This window comes from Lutra lutra, chromosome 9, assembly GCF_902655055.1.
Source record: "Lutra lutra chromosome 9, mLutLut1.2, whole genome shotgun sequence".
In the NCBI taxonomy this organism is placed as follows: domain Eukaryota; kingdom Metazoa; phylum Chordata; class Mammalia; order Carnivora; family Mustelidae; genus Lutra; species Lutra lutra.
In genome coordinates, this window is record NC_062286.1 from 121,983,034 (window position 1) to 122,010,661 (window position 27,628).

Sequence of the window (27,628 nt, forward strand, 5' to 3'; positions counted from 1 at the left end):
ACAACAAACAAATCCTCCCTTCCTATTTTCTAAAACAAGAGAACAGGAAATAAAACCACATAGGAAAGTAAGCTGTCCATGGAAGGGTCTTTGAGTCATCAGAGCTTACATAATTCTGAGGAAAGGATAGTTTTTGTGTAACTTAAATGAATGGTAAGGAAAAAACTGGCATCTTCAGATTGAATATATTAGAATAGCCATTTTAAGGGTGCCTGGGTGGCTCAGTGGGTTAAGCCTCTGCCTTTGCCTCCGGTCATGATCTCAGGGTCCTGGGATCAAGTCCCGCATCTGGCTCTCTGCTTGGCAGGGAGCCTGCTTCCCCCTCTCTCTCTACCTGCCTCTCTACCTACTTGTGATCTCTCTCTGTCAAATAAATAAGTAAAATCTTAAAAAAAAAAAAAAGAATAGCCATTTTAAGACAATCCACTGAGGTCCAAAAAGAAAATAATATAACTTTATTTTTCTACTCTCATCCTTTTAAAAGGGATCTCTTTTCATGTAAATTTTATAATGTACTTCATATATTTTATAGAAATATACACACTCAGATTTTTACTGCTGATGTGGGCAACCAAAAGTAGAGCTCAGCTCACTAGTTCACCTTATTTATAAGTGATTTTTAATATTCCACTCATTTAATAATATGAAACTCTGTTGACACACACCTCTGTAATTATCAGAATTTCTGAAATGGGTTACTTGGCTGAAGAAGGACTCTACCTGGACCAGGCCAGGGCCTTTCTGAAAATCACAGTCTATAAAAAGCCTCATGAATGCAGTGCTCAGAGTCCTAGGGACTGGCAAACTTTTCCCAATGACATCCTCTCAAAATACCTAGATCTGTTAAATTTATCATCTAGGAGTGATACTGGTCTACTGAAATCTCCAAGCCAAAGAGAGTGCCCTACCCCTTTAAGAATCCCACTGTTTGAAAGACTGAGACCTCCTTTTCTCTGCCCTGAGGGCACACATAAACTCTTAGGCTCCTCCAATAGGGTAGGAATAAATTACAAAGATAAGGGGGTAAAAACTCCTATAGGAGGACAAAAAGAGGACAATCTCTTTTCTCTTTCTTTGTCAAAGAAGGATGATACTCTTCTACTTGGATTTAAGTGGTCCAAGACCTCGCCTGGGTCAGGGAAGAAAAGCAGTTCTCTAAATCTGTTGTTAATCCGATAGCACAGGGGCGCCTGGGTGGCTCAGTGGGTTAAAGCCTCTGCCTTCAACTCAGGTCATGATCCCAGGGACGGAGCCCAGCATCGAGCCCAGCATCGGGTTCTCTGCACAGTGGGGAGCCTGCTTCCCCCTCTCCCTCTGCCTGCCTCTCTGCCTACTTGTGATCTCTCCTGTCAAATAAATAAATAGAATCTTAAAAAAAAAAAAAAAATCTGCTAGCGCAGATTATGTATTCTAGGTATGAGAAGAATGGATTTGATAAAATAACTGAAAGATAATGGCAATTTTTTCACAAGGAGAATAAAACAAAGATAATACAGCCTCCTAAACACAGTAGTCAAAAAAATCTCACTATCAGAAAGTCCTTTCATATAACTTGTAGCAAAGATGTGTAATGTGAGAAATACATTGAAAGACTACAACAACAACAACAAAAAGTAGCAATGCTTTAGGGTTATGAATCATTCCAGAAAGAAGCAATGGCACATTTAGATTAATGTTAACTGTAAAATTAAAACACAATTTTCATGTATATTTTGGTTAATTGGATTTTTAAATTTCAAATTACGTGAACAGCTTTCATTCTTTGCACAGCATACCGAGATCATGACAAAGGCCAGCAATCTGAACACAGAGCACATCCCGTTCACTTATCTGCAGCTCTGGTTGTTTCTCCCGCAGTGCACGAACCAGACATCCTGCTAGATACCCTACACTGCAGAGTAAGCAAAACAAAAAAGCAACATAAAGTCACTCTTCCGTTTGAAAGATGATACTATTAGACCTCAAGAAATTTAACATGTTTCTCAAATGTTCTAATGTATCTCTACAACAAGTTAACAGAGTAGTCAAGTAGTCTGTTTCAGTACTAAGCAGAAGAACACAAACAGAATCCCCAAAGCAGGATCTCTTGGCTCACAATCAATAATCACTAGGGAAATGCAACATCAAAACCACAATGAGATACCACCCTCACATGCATTAGAAAGGCTATTATAAAACCAAACCAAATCAGACCCCCCAAAAACAAAATAACAAATGTTGGCTAGGACAAGGAGAAATTAGAACTCTTATACACTATTGTTGGGAATGTATAATGGCGCAGCCACTATGAAAAACAATATGGCGGCTGCTCAAAGAATTAAAAATAGAATTAACATATGATCTAGCAGTATGTAGCCAAAACACTGAAAGCAGGGTCTCAAAGAGATATATGCACACCCATGTTCATAGCAACACTAATCACAATAACCAGAGGTGGAAGCAACCTGAGTGTCCACTCACAAATAAAGGGATAAACAAAATATGGTATAAGTATGTAACTGAGTATTATCATCTTAAAAAGGAAAGAAATTCTCACACATGCTCCAGCATAGGTGAACTTTGAGAAAATTATGCTAAGTGAATGGAGCCAGTCACAAAAAGACAAATACTGTAGGACATTACTTATATGAGGTACCTAGAGTAGTTAAATTCACAGAAACAGAATGTAGAATGGTGATGACTGGGGGCTAGAAGGAGAGGAGAATGGGGAATTGTTATTTAATGGATATATAGAGTTTCAGTTTTGCAAAATGAAAAGGTTCTGGAGTTCAGCTGAAGAATAATAGAGATATATTTAACACTACTGAACTGTATACTTAAAAATGGTTTAGATGGGGGCACCTGGGTGGCTCAGTGGTTGAAGCCTCTGCCTTCAGCTCGGGTCATGATCCCAGGGTCCTGGGATCGAGTCCCGCATCGGGCTCTCTGCTCAGCAGGGAGCCTGCTTCCTCCTCTCTCTCTGCCTGCCTCTCTGCCTACTTGCGATCTCTGTCTGTCAAATAAATAAATAAAATCTTTTAAAAAATGGTTTAGATGGTAAATTTTATATTGTGTATTTTATCACACAAAAAAATTTTTTTTCAAAGAAGCAGGACTTCTGGCTTTTTAATGTTTACAACATAGAATGAAGATAAAGGGCTGACAAATGCTAAATGCACTTTTAACATTTTCCCCCTGAAAGTAATTCCTGAGAATACAGTATCTTTCTTTTTCCCTTTAACTCTGAACTCCACAAAGTTAGAGACAATTGCTACCTTGTTGGTTTGGTAGGGCCTAGTGAGTTTTCAATAAATATGTGTTGATGAATGAATGCACATTTGGGTAGACACTTGTGTTCTTGCTATTAAAAACACCTAAAAAAAAAAAACCCACAAAAGACAAAAAACACTTTAAAACCAAAAAAACCGAAGTAAAACGGTGTGAATACTTCACGAAACCTAGAACTGTCCAGTTCTTCCCAGCGGAGTCCATGTTCTCCAGGCTCCAGATTTTACAATGGAAAAGCAGACCAAATTCTCAACTTAGTTGTATGTAACAGAGGTGTCACCGTCTCTAAGCCTGTAAATATTTTTCTGATCTACAAATTTCCTGATAGGTGAAGAAAATCATCTGCTTTCAAAGGCAATTCTATACAAGACTAAACAGGAAAGTTAAATAATCAAACTTATAAAGTTAGTCATATCAGTAACCGACCCTGTTGGGTTTTAAATATTTCAACACAAATACATCATCCAAATGACCTGTCAATAGACAGTTTGATTATCTTTCCAGTAAAGATCTGAAATGGCTTATAAAAATACATAAAATAAACAGAATATAGCAAGGTAAATCAAAGCCTCAATTTTCTTATCAACAAAATATGGGTGTTATTACCATTTTGTAAAACTATTTATTCTCTAGAAGATGAGATGAGACAGTCATTTCATGCGATAAGGAAGGTGCTTAATCACTGTAAATTCCCCATTAACTTCCTTCTTACCCTAGACTGTGCTCAAATCGATTGTGCGAAGCACCTGGAAAAATGTAGTAACTGCCTCCCAACTGTTTGATATATCGAAGCCGCTGAAATTGAGGTGTGTCAATGATTCGGATGAGGAGAGGGTGGAGTTCAATGTGGCCATGGATAGGATCATTAATTACCTAGAAAATTATGTTTAAATTAATATAAGTAACAACATGTAAGTCCAACTAAAATTTTTGTGCAACCATTCCTACCTACAGTGCACAAAGCTATTCAATTGTTCTCAAGTAAGAACTTGACTACAGGCAACTAATATTATTACCTTACTACTACCAGACAGATCAAGTATATTAGATCAGGGTATATTTTACTTCTTCTTAATGGATTCTAATAATAGAAAGATTAGGATTTCAATCTTTTCATTTTGATTTGATTAGCCTTTAATAAGTTAGTCTTGTATTCAAGTTTAACACACTCATTCAGATCATAAAAGCCATATTGCCATAGGCAATGTGTATATTTTCTCCCCTAAATGTATCTATATACTACCTATTAGGGAGAGAGGGAGGAAGAGAGGAAGAAAGAAAGCTTCCTATCATATACATAAGAAATCTGAGGCAGGAAAATAAAATCTGTATACTTAATATTACTCAGAAATACTTTTATTTAGTAAAAATAAATTTTACAATTATTTGTTACTCTAAGTTTAAACAAGGTTAAACATGGGTCAAGATTTAATGCCTCTCTATATTCTCTAAATAAAGATACTTCTTGGGGCACCTGGGTGGCTCCATTGGTTAAGTAACTGAATCTTGGTTTTGGCTCAGTCATGATCTCAGGGTAGTGAGATGGAGCTCTATGTCAGGCTGTGTACTCATACTCAGCACAGAGTATGCTTAAGATTCTCTCTCTCGGGGGTGGGGGCCTGGGTGGCTCAGTGGGTTAAAGCCTCTGCCTTCAGCTCAGGTCATGATCCCAGGGTACTGGGATCGAGCCCCCGAATCGGGATCTCTGCTCAGCGGGGAGCCTGCTTCCTCCTCTCTCTGCCTGCCTCTCTGCCTACTTATGATCTCTGTCTGTCAAATAAATAAATAAAAATCTTAAAAAAAAAAAAAGGTTCTCTCTCTCTCTCTCTGTGGGGCACCTAGGTGGCTCAGTTGTTAAGCATCTGCCTTTGGCCCAGGTCATGATCCCAGGGTCCTTGGATCGAGCCATATATCGGGCTCCCCAGTCAGCAGGGAGCCTGCTTCTCTGTCTCCAGCTCCCCTGTGCTTGTATTACCTTTCTTGCTATATCTGTCATAAATAAATAAAATCTTAAAAAAAAAAAAAGAGGGGTTCCTGGGTGGTTCAGTGGGTTAAAGCCTCTGCCTTCGGCTCAGGTCATGATCCCAGGGTTCTGGGATTGAGCCCCACATTGGGTTCTCTGCTCAGCATGGAGCCTGCTTCCTCCTCTCTCTCTCTCTTCCTGTCTCTCTGCCTACTTGTGATCTCTGTCTATCAAATAAATAAATAAAATCTTGAAAAAAAAAAAAAAAAAGAAAAATTTTAAGGGGTGCCTGGGTGGCTCAGTCTTTAAGTGTCTGCCTTCGGCTCAGGTCATGATTCCAGGGTCCTTGGATTGAGTCCTGTATCAGACTCCCTGCTCATTGGTGAGCCTGCTTCTCCCTCTCCCTCTCGCCCTGCTTGTGTTCCCTCTCTCACTGTCTCTCTCTGTCGAATAAACAAATAAAATCTTAAGAAAAAAATGAAAGAGGGGCGCCTGGGTGGCTCAGTGGGTTGAGCCGCTGCCCTCGGCTCAGGTCATGATCTCAGGGTCCTGGGATTGAGTCCCGCATCGGGCTCTCTGCTCAGCAGGGAGCCTGCTCCCTCCTCTCTCTCCGCCTGCCTCTCTCTCTACTTGTGATCTCTCTCTGTCAAATAAATAAATAAAATCTTTAAAAAAAAAAATGAGGGGCGCCTGGGTGGCTCAGTGGGTTAAGCCGCTGCCTTCGGCTCGGGTCATGATCTCGGGGTCCTGGGATCGAGTCCCACATCGGGCTCTCTGCTCGGCGAGAACCCTGCTTCCCTCTCTCTCTCTCTCTCTGCCTTCCTCTCCGTCTACTTGTGATCTCTCTCTGTCAAATAAATAAATAAAATCTTAAAAAAAAAATGTTAAAAAAAATTAAAAAATTAAAAAAAAAATGAAAGAAAAATTTAAAAAAGATTCTCGCTATCCCTTTCCCTTTGCCATTCCCCCCAGTATATGAGTCCTCCCTCTCTTGCTATAAAATAAATAAGTAAAATCTTAAATAATAAAGATACTTCTTTTTTAACTATCCACAACACCTTTTTTTTTTTTTATTTTTTTTTTAAAGATTTTATTTATTATTTATTTGACAGAGAGAGATCACAAGTAGACAGAGAGGCAGGCAGGCAGAGAGAGAGAGAGAGAGAGGGAGGGAGAGGGAAGCAGGCTCCCTGTCAGCAGAGAGCCCGATGCGGGACTCGATCCCAGGACCCTGAGATCATGACCCGAGCCGAAGGCAGCGGCTTAACCCACTGAGCCACCCAGGCGCCCCCCACAACACCTTTTTAAAGAGAAAGATACAAAACAAAAAAAGGAATTTAGTGAATGATCTAATTCATGATTTTCTTTCTTTTTTTTTTAATTCATGATTTTCAAACTGCTTCAAATTTTTCCATTAAGTTTCTTAAAAATGTATGGAATTCTGTGAGGTGAAGGGCTTTGTATGTGTCATTTACTGCCATATTCGCAGAACTCATTACACGGCATAGTGCCTGACAAATAGTAGGAACTCAAATATGTTTTATTTTTATTTTTTTAAAGATTTTATTTATTTGAGAGAGAGAGAGAGAACAAGTGGTCAGGAAGGCCAGAGGGAGAGAGAAAGAGAGAGAGAAGCAGGCTTCCCACTGAGCAGGGAGAGGGATGTGGGGCTTGATTCTAGGACCTGGAGATCATGACCTGAGCCGAAGGCAGGTGCTTAACCCAGTGACTCACCCAGGCACCACCTAAGTGTTTTAAATGACTACTGTTGGGTGCCTGGGTGGCTCAGTCATTAAGTGTCTGCCTTTGATTCAGGTCATAATTCCAGGGTCCTTGGATTGAGTCCCGCATGGGGCTCTCTGCTCTTCGGGGAGCCTGTTTCTCCCTCTCTCCCTACTTGTGTTCCCTCTCTCACTGTCTCTTGTCAAATAAATAAAATCTTTTTTTTTTTAATTTTTTATTTTTTATTTTTTCAAATAAATAAAATCTTTAAAAAAAAAATAAGGGGTGCCTGGGTGGCTCAGTGGGTTAAAGCCTCTGCCTTCGGCTCAGGTCATGATCCTGGAGTCCTGGGATCGAGCCCCACATCAGGCTCTCTGCTGAGCTCTCTGCCTCTCTGCCTACTTGTGATCTCTGTCTGTCAAATAAATAAATAAAATCTTAAAAAAAAAAAAAAAGATGCTACTATAGTTAAAGTGTACCATGCCCGTACACAGAAATATATAAAATATGAATTAGAGAAGCTCAATGATATAAAGAAGCTTAAAGGGGTTATCTGGTCCAACATCTGAAGATGCTGGTGATAAAGAAGTCATTTCCTTTAAAAATAGCTCAATTCAAGTTGCATACTGACGGCGTGAGTCAAGTAATAACTAGAATTTACAACTTCGTTAAACAATGTGTATGCATATTAACAAAGATGAGATTTATTTTATTTTTTTTAAGACAAGATTTATGGTTGATAACTGGTATTATATTTTTTCACCCTTCTCTGTAAAGCCACTTTATCACCATAATAAACTATACCAAGTTCAGTCACCTCTAATAATATACCAAGAATGATGTCAAAGTATTCCTGGAATAGAAGACACAGTCAATGTTGTTAAATTCAACCTTTGGATGTCCTTATCAGACAAGAAAATGTTCCAAAATCTTTAAAGATTTATGTATGTATTTGAGGGGGGGCAGGCAGAGGGAGAGGGAGAGAGACTACTAAGCAGACTCCATGCTGAGCTTGGAGCCCAAATCTGGTCTTGACCTTACCACCCTGAGTCAAAACCAAGAGTCGGATGCTCAACCCAGGTGTCAAATCCTAAAATCTTTAAATATATGACAAGCAGGGGGGCACCTGGGTGGCTCATTGGGTTAAAGCCTCTGCCTTCAGCTCCAGTCATAATCCCAGGGTCCTGGGATTGAGTCCCGCGTCAGGCTCTCTGCTTGGCGGGGAGCCTGCTTCCCTTCCTCTCTCTCTGTGTGTGCCTCTCTGCCTACTTGTGATCTATGTCTGTCAAATAAATAAATAAAATCTTAAAAAAAAAAGATCTATAAAATGATTAAGTGCCTTTGATGCATTTTGACATGAAAAGTGTATATTATATGTTAAAAATGTTTTTCAGTGAGTTCTTTTTTTATTTTTATCTTTTTAATAGATTTTGTTTATCTGTTTGAGAGAGAGAGAGGGAATGCATGGGGGAAGGGACAGAAGGAAACGGAGAGAGTAGTCTCCACACTCTCATGACCCCAGGACCCTGAGACGATGACCAGAGCCGAAGGCAGAAGCAGAGGCAGAGGCACCCCTAATTAAGCTTTTTTTAAAAAAAAAAAAAGATTTATTTATTTGAGAGAGAGAGAGAGAGCATGCGATCATGCACACGAAAGTGGGTAGAGGGGCAGAGGGAAAGCAAGAACCTCAAGCAGCTCCACGCTGAGCATAAGCCCAACAGCAGGGCTTGATTTCATGATTGGAGACCATGACCTGAGCTGAAATTTAGAGCCAGAGACTCTGGGGCGCCTGGGTGGCTTCAGTGAGTTGGGCTCGGGTCATGATCTCAGGGTCCTTGGATCGAGCCCCACATTGGGCTCTCTCCTCAGCAGGGTGCCTGCTTTCCCCTCTCTCTCTCTGCCTGCTTGTGATCTTTCTCAGTCAGATAAATAAATAAAAAAGATCTCTCCTTGTCAGATAAATTTAAAAAAAAAAAAAAAAAAAAAAAAAAGAGCCAGAGACTCAATGACTGAGCCACTCAGGTGCACAAATCCTTTTTTTTTTTTTTTTTTTTTTTAAAGCAAGCTCTATGCCCAGTATGGGGCCTGAACTCACGACCTGAGATCAAGAATTGCATGCTAAAAAGATAAAAAGAGTCGCATGCCCTACAGACTGATAGAATGAGCCAGGCACCCCAATAATTATCCTTATAGTGGCTCCACTTCATTAATGAACTTTAAATTTTTTTTTTATTTTTAAAAAATATTTTATTTATTTATTTGACAGACAGATCACAAGCAGGCAGAGAGGCAGGCAGAGAGAAGAAGGGAAGCAGACTCCCCACTGAGCAAAGAGCCCGATGAGGGGCTCCATCCCAGGACCCTGGGATCATGACCGGAGCCGAAGGCAGAGGCTTTAACCCACTGAGCCACCCAGGCACCCCCTTAATGAACTTTTTAAAAAAAGAATTTTAAATTTATTTTGAGAGAGTGTGCATGCTTGTGTGAGTGCATGAGCAAGTGGGGGAAGGAAGGGGCAGTGTGGAACAGGGAGAATCTCAACCAGACTCCACACCGAGCACAGAGCCGGACAGGAGGCTTAACCTCACACACAGAGATAATGACCTGAGCCAAAATCAAGAGTCAGATGCTTAACTGACTTGAGCCACCTAGGTGCCCCTGATGAACTAACATTTTTAAACCATTCCCTAATGCTGCGTAAGTTGTTGGTAATTTTTTTTTTTTTTAAAGATTTTATTTATTTATTTGAGAGAGAGACAGTGAGAGAGAGCATGAGCTAGGAGAAGGTCAGAGAGAGAAGCAGACTCCCGCGGAGCCGGGAGCCCGATGCGGGATTCGATCCCGAGACTCCAGGATCATGACCTGAGCCGAAGGCAGTCGTCCAACCAACTGAGCCACCCAGGCATCCCAGTTGTTGGTAATTTAAGTTACATTATTTTCCAACTCTAAACGAGTATAAATATATTAAAGTGTTTTGATCAGTGTTTATACTGTTATTTTTATTCTGCCAGTATTATTTAATATAAACTACTCCTTACCCTTACTTGTCACTGGTAAAGATTATATGATACGTTTCAAACAATCTTTTTGTCTATGCCAAACACTGAGGATGAGATGAGTAAGGCACCATTCCTCCTGCCCTCTGGAGGAAATAATAGAATATACGTCCAGAGCAGTGGCAAGAGAGAATGGGAAAAAAGAAAAAGGAGAGAGGGGGATCCGTCAGAGAGATACAGAGCTGGTGATGTTATAATTTAACACACATTAAGAGAAAATACATAAAGCAGTCATTTCACTCCCTTAAGATTCATTTGAGAAATTAGCACCTGTTAGGTGCTATTTTAGCACCTATTAGGTTGAACACTATAATTCCTCTTTACTGTTACACAATTCCCAGTTTCAGAGACCAACTAAATTTAGCATGAAGAAAACTGACCCAAGAATAAAAGTTTTGATCTTGGGTTAGGCAATGGTTTCTTGGATATGATAAGAGACATCTTGGATATGACTGAGAGACACAAAGAAAAAAAACTAGGGGTGCCTGGATGGCTCAGTCGCTTAAGCATCTGCCTTCACTTCAGGTGGTGATCCCAGGGTCCTGGGATCAAGCCCCGCATTGGGCTCCCTGTTCAGCAGGTAGACTGCTTCTCCCTCTCTCTCTGCTTGCTGCTCCCTTTGCTTGTGCTCTGTCAAATGAATAAATAAAAACTTATAAAAAAACAAACTGGACTACATCAAAATGAAAAGCTTTTGTGCTTTAAATAACAGCACCAAAGGGGTGCCTCGGTGGCTCAGTGGGTTAAGCCTCTGCCTTTGGCTCAGGTCGTGATCCCAAAGTCCTGGGATTGAGCCCCGCATCAGGCTCTCTGCTCAGCAGGGAGGCTGCTTCCCCCTCTCTCTCTGCCTGCCTCTCTGCCTACTTGTGATCTCTCTCTCTCTGTGTCAAATAAATAAATAAAATCTTTAAAAGTAAATAAATAAAATAAAAAATAAAGAACAGCACCAAAAAAGTAAAGATGATCCAGAGAAGGGGAAAAAAATTTGCATATCATATATCTGATAAGGCACTTATATCCAGAATATGTAAAGCAGTTTTTTTTTTTTTTAAAGTAATCTCTATACCCGATGTGGGGCTTTAATTCATGACCCTGAGATCGAGACCTGCACATGTTACTGACTAAGCCAGCCAGGAGCTCCAACTTGTAGGCTTTAAGTGACTGAATCATGAGCTTTGTGAATTATATCTCACTAAATCTGTTCTTTTTTAAAAAAAAAAAGAGAGAGAATAAAAAGTTGATACCAAATTAGAGTAGGAATCAATTATTTGTTCCACTGTGCTGCTGTTGGAACTAAAATCATATAAGCTATCAATTTTATTACTATACAGTGACTTACTGACTAAAGTATTTAGTAACTTTAACATATATTCTCAACAACTGTAACTTATAATTTATAAATGTGGTTAGACAGTTTCCCGTTTCTGATGAAAAACAGAGTAAAAGTGAGCAAATGAAACCGTTGACCGTCTTGAATATTACTTCAAAAATATTTTGTTGTTGGGGCGCCTGGGTTAAAGTCTCTGCCGTTGGCTCAGGTCATGATCCCAGGGTCCTGAGATCGAGCCCCGAATCGGATTCTCTGCTCAGCAGGGAGCCTGTTTCCCCCTCTCTCTCTCTGCCTGCCTCTCTGTCTACTTGTGATCTCTGTCTGTCAAATAAATAAATAAACTCTTAAAAAAAAAACCTATAGTTTAAAAAAAAATATTTTGTTGTACATTGTAACTATGAAAATGAGGTCACATGATCTCATCTAATAAAACTTATCTATGTCCTTTCTGAAGAAGACACCCTATGCTGTCCTACAGGAGAGCAACTTTCTTCCAACTACAAGACAAATTAAATATCATCTTTGAAAAGCAGTAACTCTATTTAATTCTTCATGAAAAGAATAAGGCATTTTAATATTAGGAAGCTTTTTCAGAAAGGGCTAGGATTTGATTATTTTTCAAATAAAATACTTGCTATAAGAACCACCATAGGGGCGCCTGGGTGGCTCAGTGGGTTAAGCCGCTGCCTTCGGCTCAGGTCATGATCTCAGGGTCCTGGGATCGAGCCCCGCATCGGGCTCTCTGCTCAGCATGGAGCCTGCTTCCTCCTCTCTCTCTGCCTGCCTCTCTGCCTGCTTGTGATCTCTGTCTGTCAAATAAATAAATAAAATCTTAAAAAAAAAAAAAAAGAACCACCACTTGCGGGGGCGCCTGGGTGGCTCAGTGGGTTGAAGCCTCTGCCTTCAGCTCGGGGTGTGATCCTGGGCTCTATGCTCAGCGGAGAGCCTACTTCCCCCACCCCGCCTGCCACTCTGCCTGCTTGTGATCTCTGTCTGTGAAATAAATAAATAAAATCTTAAAAAAAAAAAAAAAAGAACCACCACTTGGTCTATAAAATTATTGTAGGCCCAAACCAAATACATTCATTAAATATTTTCAAACATGGAATGACTGACTGGCTCAGTCCATGGACCACGTGACTCTTGATATCGGGGTGTGAGTTCAAGCCTCGTTTTGGGTGTAGAGATTACTTAAAAATAAAATCTTCTAAAAAAAGGCAAGGGAGGAGTGCCTCGGTGGCTCAGTAGGTTAAGCCTCTGCTTTCGGCTCAGGTCATGATCTCAGGTCCTTGGGTCGAGCCCCGCATCTGGCTCTCTACTCAACAGGGAGCCTGCTTCCCCTCCTTCTCTCTGCCTACCTCTCTACCTACTTGTGATCTCTCTCTCTCTCTCTGTCAAATAAATAAATAAGATCTTAAAAAAAAAGGCAAGGGGGCGCCTGGGGGTCTCAGTCAATTCAGCAGCCAAGTCTTGGTTTCAGGATAGGTTATGATCTCATTGTCATGGGATGGAGCACTTTGTCAGGCTCTGTGCTCAGTGCAATCTGCTTCATATTCTCTTTCCCTCACCTTCTCCCTCTAGCTCACACATACCCTCTCTCAAGTACATAAATAAAATCTTTAAAAAAAAATAAATAGGGGTGCCTGGATGGTTCAGTCGTTAAACGTCTGCCTTCAGCTCAGGTCATGATCCCAGAGTCCTGAGATCGAACTGTGTATCTGGCTCTGCCCTCAGCAGGGAGTCTGCTTGAGATTCTCTCTCTTTCTCTGTCCTCCCCCCAGCTTGTATGTGCGTGCTTGCGCTCCCTCTCTAAAATAAATAAATAAAATCTTCAAAAAAATTAATAAAATGAATTTCACATGTGTTCATTCTAAGTTATATCACTTTATATTAAAAAGAAACATGAAAAAAAAAAAAAAGAAACATGACACAGGGCGCCTGGGTGGCTCAGTGGGTTAAAGCCTCTGCCTTGAGCCCAGGTCATGATCCCAGGGTCCTGGGATTGAGCCCTGCATTGGGCTCTCTGCTCAGCAGGGAGCCTGCTTCCTCCTCTCTCTCTCTGCCTGCCTCTCTGCCTACTTGTGATCTCTGTCAAATAAATAAATAAAATCTTAAAAAACAAAAAATGACAGACTCTGATTTCTCTTACCTTCATTGAATCACCATAAATCCCACTCAGTTGTTGGATATAATTGTGCAGCTTCTTTCTGTCCCCCAAGGCACTAAAATTATAACAGGATAAGCAAATCTATCATTATTTGCTTAATAATAATCCCTAGAGTATATAATAGTATATAATCAACTCTAAATTATCTACATTAATATAATGAGAGGTCAGATTAAAAGGAACAATTAATAATTCAGACATACATCCCCCCCTAGAAACTCTCCCTTAGGCTTCTGCCCTTGATCCTCTTCCCTTGGTAACACAGACTTCAACATCTCCTATGTCTCTACTAAGTGCTCAATTGATACTTCAAATTTATTTTAATCTAACTGAAGTTGACATCTTCCCTCACAACCCTGAATTGCATGGCTTAAGATAGCACTCTGAAGTAGAGCACAGGGAAAAGGACTTTGAAATCAGAAGTGATTCGTATCTGTACACAGACTCTGTGTGACCTTGGCGGGGGGGAATCACTCGGCCTTTTTTAGTACATAAATATTCTTATCCATAGCACAGGAAAAATGTGAGTACTAGGTATGACTCACGCACAAATCAAATCTATATGAAGGTTATACCTTTACTTGTACCCATCTTCCTTTGTCAGTAATCCCTCATATGCTCTAGTTTCAATAAATAAATTTAATGGGATTTAACATAAACAGATCAAAGTCCTATAATTCATTGTCCTGCATCATTTACACTTACTGGTCCAAGCAAGTTAGCCTGACACCTGGCTAATTATTAACAGAAGCAGCAGGCAAAGGGGAAGAATTTACTAATCTACTAGCTAATTAGACTGAAAAATAAATCTTGCACTCAAAGTCCTAGATAGTCAGAATCACTACAATTGGGGCGCCTGGGTGGCTCAGTGGTTAAGCCGCTGCCTTCGGCTCAGGTCATGATCTCAGGGTCCTGGGATCAAGCCCCGCATCGGGCTCTCTGCTCTGCGGGGAGCCTGCTTCCTCCCCTCTCTCTGCCTGCCTCTCCGCCTGCTTGTGATCTCTCTCTCTCTGTCAAATAAATAAATAAAATCTTTAAAAAAAAAAAAAAAAAGAATCACTACAATTGACTTCTCTATTGTACTCTATGACTCATGATAACTACAAAAATCTATGAATGATATTCTTGGGATGTACAGAAACATTACTAGGGCTGATAAATCATAAAGCAGCATGCCTTGTGATTTCCTATTTCCTTATCATCTTCATCAGGTTGTTGAAGGGAAAGGCCAAGCTTAGAGAAGTAGTTATAGGTAATCTAAAACTGAGTGAGGTTAAGTATCGTCGCACAGTTGAGTATAACCACGAGTCACAGCATAAGATAGCAAACCTAAACCAATCTCACTGCCCAATATTTCCCTGAACTAATACTCAACATTCATCATTTAATAAAACCCAAAAAGAAACTATTCACAAAGAAATCACTGATTAAAGTACATAAAAATAGGGACGCCTGGGTGGCTCAGTTGGTTAAGCAGCTGCCTTCGGCTCAGGTCATGATCCCAGCGTCCTGGGATCGAGTCCCACATCGGGCTCCTTGCTCGTCAGGGAGCCTGCTTCTCCCTCTGCCTCTGCCTGCCATTCTGTCTGCCTGTGCTCGCTCTCTCTCCCTCTCTCTCTCTGACAAATAAATAAATAAAATCTTTAAAAAAAAAAATAAAAAAATAAAGTACATAAAAATAGCCAACCAAAACCTAGCAGTTTTATTTTAACAAAGGCTATAACAAAATACAGTAATATACATATACATTTTGAAGATTTATTTATTTATTCTAGAAAGAGGGAGAGAGAGCCCCTGTGTGTGAGTGAGGGGTGGGGCAGAGGAGAGGAGAGAACCCTCAAGCAGACTCCCTGCTGAGCATGGAGCCCAACATGGACCAGATCCAAGATCCCAAGATCATGACCGAGCTGAAATCAAGAGCTAGGGGCCAAACTGACTGTGCCATCCAGGCACCCCAAAATAAACAGTACTTTAAATAAAAATTTAAAGTAGTCATGGGCGGGGGTGCCTCGGTGGCTTAGTCGGTTGAGCCTCTTCCAACTCTTGATTTCAGCTCAGGTCATGATCTCAGCTCAGGTCATAATCTCAGGTTGGTGAGATCTAGCCCTGTGTGGGGCTCCATGCTCAGTGGGGAGTCTATTTCTCTAACTCTCCTTCTGGTCTTTCCACCCCCCGCGTCGTGCACACGGGTGCATTCTCTCTCTCTAAAAAAAAAAAAATAAGGAAATAAATCTTTAAAGTAGTCACAGGCCATAGTTAGACTATAGTAAACGGTATTTTATAATTTTTGAAATCTAAAATTTCTTACAACTGATATGAACATTTAATATACCAATGTTTTTTACTTGTTAGCAAAACCTTTTAGTGTAAGCCTGATGATTCACAGACCTATACCCCTGGGCAAAAAATACATTATGTTAATAAATACATATGTTAACACATATGTTAATAAAAAAAAATTTTTAAATCAATGGTTGATCATAAATTTGAGAAAATTTAAGTACTTGTCTAAACTGGATCCCCCCTGGAAAGCAGAGTCTCAGACAAGAGCTTACAGATAGGTCATTTATTTTAGGATATGATTCCTAGGAAAGGTGAAAGAGGAAAGGAGGGGAAAAGAGTACAAGGCTATATTAATAAATTGGTTGAACTTGTACTACTGTTAACAACTTTGACTGGTCCTACTGGGATCATCAAAGGCAGCTTTATACAGCAGAATTCTGCCATAATGGAAATGTCCTATATCTGCCCTGTCCAACATGGTAGCCACTAGTCATAAGTGGCTACTGAGCACTTGAAATATGGCTAGGTAAGGAATTGAAACTTTAATTTAATTTTAATAATTTAAACATGGAGCTAGTGGCTGCTGCATTGGAAAACAGAGCCCTGAGGAGTCCTGAAGAATCCACCTCAGAGTTAGAATGTAGGTAACAAGCTGTGCTGGATAATGTTCCGCTGAAATTCTATTTTGTTCACTCATGTCTCCCAAGTTCCTAGAAAAATTTCTAACACTCAGTGGGCCCTCCTTAAATATTTGTTGAATAAATAGTAGTATCCAGATCCACAAAGTAAATGGTTCTCTTCAAAAGCAAGACTCTATTAGAGCAAATGCAATTCAATTAAAATAGTAAGCAATTATTATACCTTAGTGGGCGCCTGGGTGGCTAAGTGGGTTACACTTCTGCCTTCAGCTCAGGTCATGATCTCAGGGTCCTACGATCGAGCCCCGCATTGGGCTCTCTGCTCAGCAGAAAGCCTGCTTCCCCCTCTCTCCCTCTGCCTGCCTCTCTGCCTACTTGTGATCTCTTTCTCTGTTAAATAAATAAATAAAATCTTTATAAAAAATAAAAAAAAAAAAGAAGTAGTAAGGGGGACTTTGGGGGGACTGAGTGGGCTGAAATGTGATTATGAAAGAGGCAAGATGAGGCTCTTGAAGATTCTGATCCAAAGGACACATTTATTAAAATTCAAGTAAATGGGGGCGCCTGGGTGGCTCAGTGGGTTAAGCCGCTGCCTTCAGCTCAGGTCATGATCCCAGGGTCCTGGGATCAAGCCCCGCATCGGGCTCTCTGCTCCGCAGGGAGCCTGCCTCCACCTCCCTCTCTCTGCCTGCCTCTCTGCCTACTTGTGATCTCTGTCTGTCAAATAAATAAATAAAATCTTAAAAAAAAAAAAAATTCAAGTAAATGTCCTAAGGTTAAAAAAAATGTTCTAAGGTTATCTTTTCTCACAATCTGCTTCTATTATCAACTACTAAACAATAGTGCAGGAAGTAATTCAGTATAATCCTTTGTTTTGATTCTTTGGTTACTGTTACTACAAACATTTAGCTAAATGGAATTCCAGAAGGAAAAAACCTTATTTCACCACTGTTGCCAATTCTCTAAAAAAAAAAAAATACAAAAAACAAAACAAAAAAACCCCCCAAAGTCTCCATTTTAAGGAATATTTAAATATTTGCTCCTCGGGGCGTCTGGGTGGCTCAGTGGGTTAAAGCCTCTGCCTTCGGATCAGGTCGGGATCCCAGGGTCCTGGGATAGAGCCCCGCATTGGGTTCTCTGCTCGGCAGGGAGCCTGCCTCACCCTCTCTCTGCACCTGCCTCTCTGCCTATTTGTGATTTCTGGCTGTCAAATAAATAAATAAAATCTTAAAAAAAAAAATTTGCTCCTCATCTGTGATCTTTAAAGTGGATCTACACTAATCTAGACCCTGAAACCCCCAGCCTTATATAGGGATCTCTATCTATAATTTATTAAGGGCCAACATGCGAATCACTTCATGTACATTGTCCCGTTATTATTTTCCATTTGACAGGTATAGAAACTGAAGAGTTGGGGTGCCTGGGTGGCTCAGTGGTTTAAAGCCTCTGCCTTCAGCTTAGGTCATGATCCCAGGGATCTGGGATCGAGCCCTGAATCAGGCTCTCTGCTCAGCCCGGAGCCTGCTTCCTCCTCTCTCTCTCTCTGCCTGCCTCTCTGCCTACTTGTGATCTCTGTCTGTCAAATAAATAAATAAATAATCTTAAAAAAAAAAAAAAAAAAGAAAAAAAAAAAGAAACTGAAGAGTTAAATTACTTGTCCCAAATCACACAACCAAAAAAGGATGAAACTACTTTCGACTGCATCTTTAAATCTAATACCAGGCATATATTTCAGTCTTGAGATAGCTTTAAGAAGACCTAGAAACATGTTCAAGATAGGCTACAGCCTTGATTTTTCTTGCCAACAGTTCCCCCCATCAGTTGTTATATATTTTACGGTGTGTATAATCCAATTATTCTGAACTTGAGAATAAAAAGTTATTACTGAAACTTCTTGAAGGCTTGTCAGCAAAATTTTGTAAAATAGGAATCATTAGCAATAGTAACACAGGAATTGCACGACAAAAACAAGAACTGTGTTAACCAGCAGGCAAGGGCTTCTGTTTTAAAACACTCTCTAGATTTTTTTTTAAATTTTTATTTTTTATAAACATATAATATATTTTTATCCCCAGGGGTACAGGTCTGTGAATCGCCAGGTTTACACACTTCACAGTACTCACCATAGCACATACCCTCCCCAATGTCCCTAACCCCACCCCTCTCTAGATTTAAAATGAGGACAGGTAATAGATTATGGGCTTTGTCCCTTAGAGGTGAATAAAAAGGTCATAAGTATGCTTGGCTACAAGGTGAATTTTATCATTCTTACCTTATCCCAAGACTTTCAAGATCAGACTCATTAAGATGGAGCAGTGCCAAACCTGTGATTTTACTTTCTTTGGAAGAAAGAGAGAAAAAAAAAAGAAAAAATGGTTTCAATATTTACAGCATATGCTTTTTTATTTCTTTTAATTTAGACTTGCCAGAATTTACTCAGATTGACATTTACTAACCACCCACTCCAGGCAATGAATTGTGTTAAGTACCATTTTCTTTTTTTTAATATCTTATTTATTTATGAGGGGCGCCTGTTGGCTCAGTGGGTTAAGCCCCTCCCTTTGGCTCATGTCATGATGTCAGCAGGGAGCCTGCTTCCCACTCTCCCTCTTCCTGCCTCTCTGCCTTCTTGTGATCTCTCTCCTTATGTCAAATAAATAAATAAATAAATAAATAAATAAAATCTTAAAAAAAAGAAGATTTTATTTATTTATGGGAGAGAGAGAGAGCATGAGCAGGTGGCAGAGGGCAGAGGCAGAGGGAGAAAGAGACTCCCAATTGAGCAGGAAGCCCCATATGGGGGCTTGATTCCAGGACCCTGGGATCATGACCTGAGCCGAAGGCAGACGCTTAACCAACTGAGCCACCCAGGTGCCCCTAAGTACCACATTTTCATTTGTCACTTGGAAAGGTTTTTTCTCAACATGGGGCTCAAACTCACAACCCCAGGTTCAAGAGCCACATGCTCTACTGACTGAGCAGCCAGGAGCCCCTGCCACTTGGAAAGTCTTCATTTTAATTAGATAACTATATCAACAGGCTTTTTTTGATAAATCAAATAAAAATTTTTTTTAAAGATTTTATTTATTTATTTGACAGACAGAGATCACAAGTAGGCAGAGAGGCAGGCAGAGAGAGAGGAGGAAGCAGGCTTCCTGCTGAGCAGAGAGCCCAACGTGGGGCTCGATCCCAGGACTCTGGGATCATGACTTGAGCCGAAGGCAGAGGCTTTAACCCACTGAGCCACCCAGGCGCCCCAAATCAAGTAAAATTTTTTAAAGATTGATTGATTGATTGATTTGTGAGAGAGCGTGTGCGTTTGAGTGAGTGCACAGGGAGGAGGGACAGAGGGAGAGGGACAGAGAGCCTCAAGTAGACTCCACAGATCCTGATGCAGGCAGGGCTCGATGTCATGACCTTGAGAGCAAGACTTGGGCTGAAGCCAAGAGTCGAGCGCTTAAAGGACTGAGCTACCCAGGCGACCCTCAAGTGAAATTTTATTTTTTTTTTAAAGATTTTATTTATTTATTTGACAGAGAGAGATCACAAGTAGACAGAGAGGCAGGTAGAGAGAGAGAGAGAGAGAGGGAAGCAGGCTCCCCGCCGAGCAGAGAGCCCAACGCGGGCCTCGATCCCAGGACCCTGAGATCATGACCTGAGCCGAAGGCAGCGGCCTAACCCACTGAGCCACCCAGGCGCCCTCAAGTGAATTTTTAAAAATTATTTGAAAAATTATTTGCGGGGAATTCCAAGTTGCAAAATTGGCAGCTTCCTTTTAAAACAGGTGAGATTTAGGGTGGGGAGTGGGGGTGGGAAAGAAGTATAAATCTATTGTTCATAGAACAGTCAAGCCAAAACCATAGCCTGGGAGCACTCAGGTGGTTCAGTAGGTTGAGTGGCAGACTCTTGATCTTGGCTTAGTTCTTGATCTCATTGTTGTGAGTTCGAATCCTGTGATAGGCTATGTCCATCCTACTTAAAACACACAAAAAAGGAAAAAAAGAACAATTTCAAGTTCAGTAAAATTTCATTTTGTATTTTTACTCTAGTGCTATCCTGGTTTTCTAAAAATACCCTCAATAATCTTTAAGACATATTTGAGACGCCTGGCTGGCTCAGTCAGTAAAGTATGCAACTTTTGATCTTGAGGTTGTTGAGTTTGAGCCCCACTTTGGATGTAGAGATTACTTAAATAAAAATTCTAAAAACTGGGGCACCTGGGTGGCTCAGTGGGTTAAAGCCTCTGCCTTCGGCTCAGGTCACGGTCTCAGGGTTCTGGGATCGAGCCCCGCATCGGGTTCTCTCTGCTCAGTGGGGAGCCTGCTTCCCCCTCTCTCTCTGCCTGCCTCTCTACTTGTGATCTCTCTCTGTCAAAAAAATAAATAAAATCTTTAAAAAAAAAATTTCTAAAATCTTCAGGAGCCTGGGTGGCTTAGTTGATTAAGCATCCAACTCTTTTTTTTTTTTAAAGATTTTATTTATTTATTTGACAGAGAGAGATCACAAGCAGGCAGAGAGGCAGGCAGAGAGAGAGGAGGAAGCAGGCTCCCTGCTGAGCAGAGAGCCCGATGCGGGGCTCGATCCCAGGACCCTGAGATCATGACCTGAGCCGAAGGCAGTGGCTTAACCCACTGAGCCACCCAGGCGCCCCAAACATCCAACTCTTAATCTCAGCTCAGGTCTTGATCTCAGGGTTCTGAGTTCAAGCTCTGCATTGGGCTCCATGTAGGACATGGAGCCTACTTAAAAAAAAAAAAAAAATTTTTTTTTTAATTTTTTTTTTTAAGATCTTATTTATTTATTTGTCAGGGACAGAGGGAGAGAGAGCCAGCGAGCACAGGCAGACAGAGAGGCAGGCAGAGGCAGAGGGAGAAGCAGGTTCCCTGCCGAGCAAGGAGCCCGATGTGGGACTCGATCCCAGGACACTGGGATCATGACCTGAGCCGAAGGCAGCCGCTTAACCAACTGAGCCACCCAGGCGTCCCTTTTTTTTTTTAATTTTTAAACTTAAAATTAAAAAATACTAATTAACTTGAAGACTTTTTTTTTTTTTTCGAGTCATCCTTGCGCAGGGGCCATGCTAATCTTCTCTGTATCGTTCCAATTTTAGTATATGTGCTGCTGAAGTGAGTACTTGAAGACATATTTTTCTAAAAAGATCCTGAGCTATGCAATTATGTAGTTTTCCACAAATGGAATTATGTTGTTTATAATTTATTTTTTCACACCTACGATGTCACAGAAATCTTTTCTGTCAATTTTATTAAACCACATCATTTTTTTAAATTTTTTTTTAAAAGATTTTATTTATTTGACAGACAGAGATCACAAGTAGGCAGAGAGGCAGGCAGAGAGAGAGGAGGAAGCAGGTTCCCTGCTGAGCAGAGAGCCTGATGTGGGGCTCCATCCCAGGACCCTGAGATCATGACCTGAGCCGAAGGCAGAGGCTTAACCCACTGAGCCACCCAGGCACCCCTAAACCACATCATTTTTAATGGCTGCCTTATATTCTACAATTAGATCCCCCATAGTATATTTAACCAATTTTTTTCTGAGCCTTATGCTCAGAAATGAGGATACCTAAATGAGTATACCTTAAAATGAGTATACCTAAACCGATATGATAGTTATTGTAAAGATTTTACAAGATAAAATATGAAAAGTACACAGAACAGTACTTCACTCAAAGTAAATGCTGAGGAAATGTTAGGTATCACTATTATATATAACTATTATCAATGGATAGATTATTTCTACTTTCTTGCTATTTATAACCAATGGTTAAAAGAATGACCTTGAGGGGCGCCTGGGTGGCTCAGTGGGTTAAAGCCTCTGCCTTCGGCTCGGGTCATGGTCCCGGGGTCCTGGGATCAAGCCCCGCATCGGGCTCTCTGCTCAGCGGGAAGCCTGCTTCTCCCTCTCTCTCTCTGCCTGCCTCTCTGCCTACTTGTGATTTCTGTCTGTCAAATAAATAAAATCTTTAACAACAACAACAAAAAAGAATGACCTTGAATATATTTCTTTGGACACCTGTACAATTCTTTTTTTTTTTTTTTTAAGATTTTGTTTATTTATTTGACAGGCAGAGATCACAAGTAGGCAGAGAGGCAGAGAGAGAGGAGGAAGCAGGTTCCCTGCTGAGCAGAGCCCAATGCGGGGCTCGATCCCAGGACCCTGAGACCATGACCTGAGCCGAAGGCAGAGGCTTAACCCACTGAGCCACCCAGGCGCCCCTGGACACCTGTACAATTCTATCTGTAAATTCCTACAAGTGAAATTTCCTAAGTAAAAAAGTATTACCAAACAACCCATGGTTTGACCCAATAGACACTTCCATCAACTTCACTGGATTACCCATTTCTCTTATTATCAATCTTTAAGTATTTTCCTATTTAGGGTTGCCAGGGTGGCTCAGTTGGCTAAGAGTCTGCCTTGGGCTCAGCGGGAAGCCTGCTTCTCCCTCTCCCTCCGCGGCTCCCCCTGCTTGTGTTCCTTCTCTGGCTGTGTCTCTCTCTGTCAAATAAGTAAATAAAATCTTAAAAAAAAAAAAAAAAAAAAGGAAAGGGACCAACACTTTGTATGTAGTTTTGCCAAATAAAAATAATTCCAGGGACGCCTGGGTGGCTCAGTTGGTTAAGCGGCTGCCTTCGGCTCAGGTCATGATCCCAGCATCCTGGGATCAAGTCCCACATCGGGCTCCTTGCTCTGCAGGGAGCCTGCTTCTCCCTCTGCTTCTCCCTGCCACTCTGTCTGCCTGTGCTCACTCCCTCTCTCTCTCTCTCTCTGACAAATAAATAAATAAAATCTTTAAAAATAAATAAATGAATAAATCCAGACTAAGATAGGGATTAGAAAGAAAGACCATTGCAATAGGAAGAATGTTGAGATTTCAGAAATCTCCAAAGTCAAACAGAAGAAGGTGCTGCTGTTTTTTATCAGGTAAAGGAGGGGCAAACAGAATCTTTAGGAAGGAAGTGACCCCACTGGGGTCCGACATGACAATATCCTGCTATGCTCAGCCGGTTCCAAGAGAAGCTGATCATGGAGCATTCCACTTTCTTAGTGCTTGCTCCAGTTTAGCGGCAAGCAAGAGTTCAGGGCCCTCTAAGAGAGAGAGAAGCCTGACTAATCTTTGGTCAAGACAAAACAGTTAAGAAATGAACAGTTGTGGGGTGCCTGGCTGGCTCAGCCAGTGGAACCTATGACTCTTGATCTTGAGGTTTTAAGTTTGAGCCCCTGATAGGTATACAGATTACTTAAAAAAAAAAAAAAAAATCTTCGAGCACCTGGATGGTACCTTACTTGAGGGTCCAACTCTTGATTTCTGCTTTGGTTGAGATCTCAGGGTCATGGGATTGAGATCTCACGGCTGTGGGATGGAGCCCGGAATTGAGCTCTGGGCTCAGTAGGGAGTCTGCTTGGGATTCTCTCTCTCCCTCTCCCTGCCTCTCCCCGCCCTGCACTCTTTCTCTGAGAATAAATAAATGAGTCTTCCAAAAAAATTGTTTAATTAAAAAATAAAAATAAAGAACTTTAAAAGAAAAAAGAAATGAATAATTGTACCATGTGGTCAGTTTATTTGCTTTTTGTTTTTTGTGGTTTTTTTGTACCAATTAAAAGCATGTAGTGAGGGGCGTCTGGGTGGCTCAGTTGGCTAAGAGTCTGCCTTCAGCTCAGGTCATAATCCCAGGGTGCTGGGATCCAGCCGGGTTGGACTCCCTGCTCAGCAGAGGAGTATGCTTCTCCCTCTCCTTCTACCCCACCCCCCTGCTCATGCACTCGCACTTTCTCTCTCTGAAATAAACAAAATCTTAAAAAAAAAAAAAAAAAAAAAAAAAAAAAAAGGAGTGGCAAAGCCTCTGCCTTCAGCTTAGGTCATGATCCCAGGGTCCTAGGATCAAGCCCTGCATCGGGCTTCTCTGCTCAGCAGTAAGCCTCCTTCCTCCTCTCTGCCTGCCTCTCTGCCTACTTGTGATCTCTGACAAATAAACAAATAAAATCTTTAAAAAATAAAAAATAAATTAAAAAAGAAGAAGTACAACAACACCACCATTAAAACAGAGAGGCAACAACATAGTCAATCATATTTTGGAGACATAAAATATAAAACTACTTCATTCCCACCTATTGCTATTCAGAGAAAGAGTCCATCCAGAGTGGAGGAAAACCAAAGGGTAGAGAAGAAAAGAGAATTACAATTCCCAACACCATCAATCTAAATTTTTTAACTCTTTCAGCAGTTAAAGTTCCTCCTACCCTAGATAAATGGGACTCCACCCCATAATTGCAGAAGTTTACTAAATTTGTAAATGATACCATCTTCCTATAGAACACTTCAGAGGATAAGACAGAGAGAGGTTAAACTTCATATCCATTAGGGGAAGTTGAGTAGATTTCAAGTGGATGGATACTTGAACTTGAGCCAGTTGCTTAAAATTCACAACCCACACATCTCCCCAAGAGATGTGGCCAAGTTGTGGGCTGCTGGAAGTTCAGTGCTCAGATTTAACTAGGGAAACGGATTTTGGAGAGCAAAACATAAACATTACCATGCTCTACAAGTACAGTCAAACATATTGAGCCCTACTGGGATGCTACGGTAAGGCAATGGGGATTCAGGGATTAACAAAGCATGCTTCCTCTCCCTTAGGAAAACCCCTCTTAGCCTTGAGAGATGATGGGAGGAAACAGAAACTTAAAAGCAGCAGCACATACTCTAAGGTGGCAAGTGTTCAAGGAGCTGCAGTAGTAGCACGGAGGGGTCTCCTGAGCCCGGGGTGCCTGAATGACAGGTCTGGGGAAAACGTTCTAAGAAAAGGAACTGAGTCCGCCTATCCCGCGCTGAGGTGGCAAGTTTCCAAAGAAACCCACCAGCATCAGACCAGGCGTCCCACCCAAGTTCACAGTCCCCAAAGCTGTCTTTCCTCCAGCGGGTCCCCAACCCCAAAAGCCCCATTTCTCCTTACTCCATCTCAGGGTGCACACCGGGCGCCTTCTGTACCTCCCAGCGCCTGCTCTCTCCTCGCCGCCTCAGGTTTCCGTTCTCAGACGCAGGTCATTCCTCCCGTAGGGGCCTCCCCCGCCCCCACCCCCTCCGCCTCAGGTCCACCCCTGCGGGTGCCTCTCCGCGCAGGTCTTCCTTCCCTGCTTCAGGGCCCCTGCTCAGGAGGGCTCTCCGCCTCAGGTTTCCGTTCTCCGCCTCAGGTCAACCCTGGCTCGGCGCCTCAGGTCCACCTCTTGGGTATCTCCCCGAGCAGGTCTCCCTTCCCCGCTTCGGGACCTCTTTGAGGCCCCCAGCTCACTGCCCCAGGGCGCCCTCTCCTCAGGCCCTCAGCCTCCGCCTCCGGTCGCCGTCCCCTGGCCCCTCAGCCCTCTAGCCCTGCTACCTCGGAAGCGGTCCAGTAGTCGGGGATCACTGAAGCCACTGCGCTCTAGGAAGCGGCACACCTGCTCCGGGCCCCAGAACCGGGGATCTGGGAGGAGTTCGGGGTCCGGGGACCTCTCCGCCGCCGCGGAACGGTTGTTTGGAGGGGTTCTTGGGCTGCCATCGCATCGGGGCCGCTTGAAGGGCTGTTCCGAGTCGGCTCCCTGCATGGCTACCACCAGTGCCCGGCACAGTACAGTCAAGAACCGCGGCGCTTACACCGCGCGCAAGCGCACTGTCTGCCGGTCGCTGAGGACGAGTCCGCACAGCGCTGCCAGCCAACTGGCCTCCCGCGCAGGCGTACTGACAGCTTAGACCTTGGGGCTGGGCAGCCCAGCCCAGCCACTTCAGCCACCAGGCCCTCGTGCGCAGGCGCAGTGACAGCCCAATGGTCCTCTACAGGTCCGGGAGTTTACAGAAAGGGAGAGAGACTTGAAGCAGAGCCAAGGCCGTGCTAGTAAGGACAAGGTGAGGAAAGACTGTACCTAATGCCCGTGGAAATCCTCTCAGAGTCTGGAGCAGGGGCTCTTCTGATGAATTGAGGGTGCCTTCCTCCAAGTGAGTATCCCAGGTATACCCTTGGCCATGTTTCAGTTGCCCCAAACTTAAAGAAACCTAAAAGGCCATCAGGCTGGCCATCTTCTCAATTAGAGAAAAATGGGCAAGAAGCTGATCTGGGGGGCGCCTGGGTGGCTCAGTGGGTTAAGCCGCTGCCTTCGGCTCAGGTCATGATCCCAGGTCCTGGGTTCGAGCCCCGCATCGGGCTTTCTGCTCAGCAGGGAGCCTGCTTCCTCCTCTCTCTCTGCCTGCCTCTCTGCCTACTTGTGATTTCTCTCTGTCAAATAAATAAATAAAAAATCTTAAAAAAAAAAAAAGAAGCTGATCTGGAAAACCATGGAATGATTTCAAATCTGATATGAAGGTAGTCTTATTGCGCTGCAGGTTCTACAGTATTTCTGGGCAGTTAGAGGGCCCGGGGGTTCCTATCCATAAACTTTTTTTTTTTTTTTTAAGTAATGTATATTATTCGGGGTGGGGGGTCAGGTCTGTGATTCATCAGTCTTACACATATCCGTAAACTCTTATCTACAGGATTCCATACAGAAGCAGACTTTAGACTTCTCTCCAAAAGAATCCTCAACTCCTCTCCCTATTCCAACTCCCTGTCCAGAGGAAAGGAAGTGGCCAATCTGATTACTGTTAAACAAAATTCACCTGAGTAGATTTGAAGATCTAACTGGCTTTATTCAATGATCCATGAATAGGGCAGCATCCCATCTGGTGAGGAGAAAGGAGCTCTGAGGAGCTGTACAAAATGAAAGATTTTTAAAGGCAGAAAGGGGGTAAGACAAGGAAGTCACAGCAAAAGAAAGGATAATTTTAGGCAAAGTCACCCAACTTTGGGGGAAAGGCAGGAGTCTACCAGACTGCTGCCTCACCAGTGTTGGCCAGGAAATTCCAGACTGACTAAAGTCCACAGTCCTGGGAAAGGTTGAAGCTGCAATTAGGCTAGATAGTAAGTCTTGGTTTGCTAATATGGGGCTTAGCACAGGTGACTTTATTTTGGGCCTGTTTCTTTTTCAACATTACTTAAAACTTATCTTTAAGGATTTTTACCACCTGGTGGTAACAGCCTGTAAAAATGAGAGGCATGTCCCCATCACCTTAATCACTCAGGGGCATGACCAAACTTCCCTATAAATCCTAGTGTGTGCAATTAACTGGTAATAGGACCACTACTCCCACCACTAAAGCCAATACACCACACCATTAACCCA

At 42.1% G+C, this 27,628-nt stretch overlaps 1 protein-coding gene, 1 long non-coding RNA gene and 1 other non-coding gene across 3 annotated transcripts in view; all 3 read right to left on the reverse strand.

The window, feature by feature from the left end:
* SAMHD1 (SAM and HD domain containing deoxynucleoside triphosphate triphosphohydrolase 1) overlaps positions 1 to 26,131 on the reverse strand; it is a 58,386-nt gene extending 32,255 nt beyond the window's left edge. Inside the window, exons 1-5 of the mRNA XM_047744764.1 lie at positions 25,813 to 26,131; positions 18,699 to 18,765; positions 13,488 to 13,560; positions 3,980 to 4,140; positions 1,776 to 1,891 (exon numbers count right to left, since the gene is read on the reverse strand). Coding sequence (XP_047600720.1) covers positions 1,776 to 1,891; positions 3,980 to 4,140; positions 13,488 to 13,560; positions 18,699 to 18,765; positions 25,813 to 26,020 — 625 coding nt within the window. The 5' untranslated portion in view covers positions 26,021 to 26,131. The remainder of the gene's footprint in view (positions 1 to 1,775; positions 1,892 to 3,979; positions 4,141 to 13,487; positions 13,561 to 18,698; positions 18,766 to 25,812) is intronic.
* LOC125110125 (U6 spliceosomal RNA) lies at positions 21,453 to 21,560 on the reverse strand. Its single transcript, XR_007130457.1, has one exon. It is a non-coding gene; the product is annotated as a U6 spliceosomal RNA (small nuclear RNA).
* Positions 21,935 to 22,892, reverse strand: LOC125108645 (uncharacterized). Its single transcript, XR_007129978.1, has 3 exons — positions 22,668 to 22,892; positions 22,434 to 22,456; positions 21,935 to 22,220 (listed from the first exon to the last, which is right to left on the reverse strand). It is a non-coding gene; the product is annotated as an uncharacterized LOC125108645 (long non-coding RNA).
* Positions 26,132 to 27,628: the final 1,497 nt, after the last annotated feature.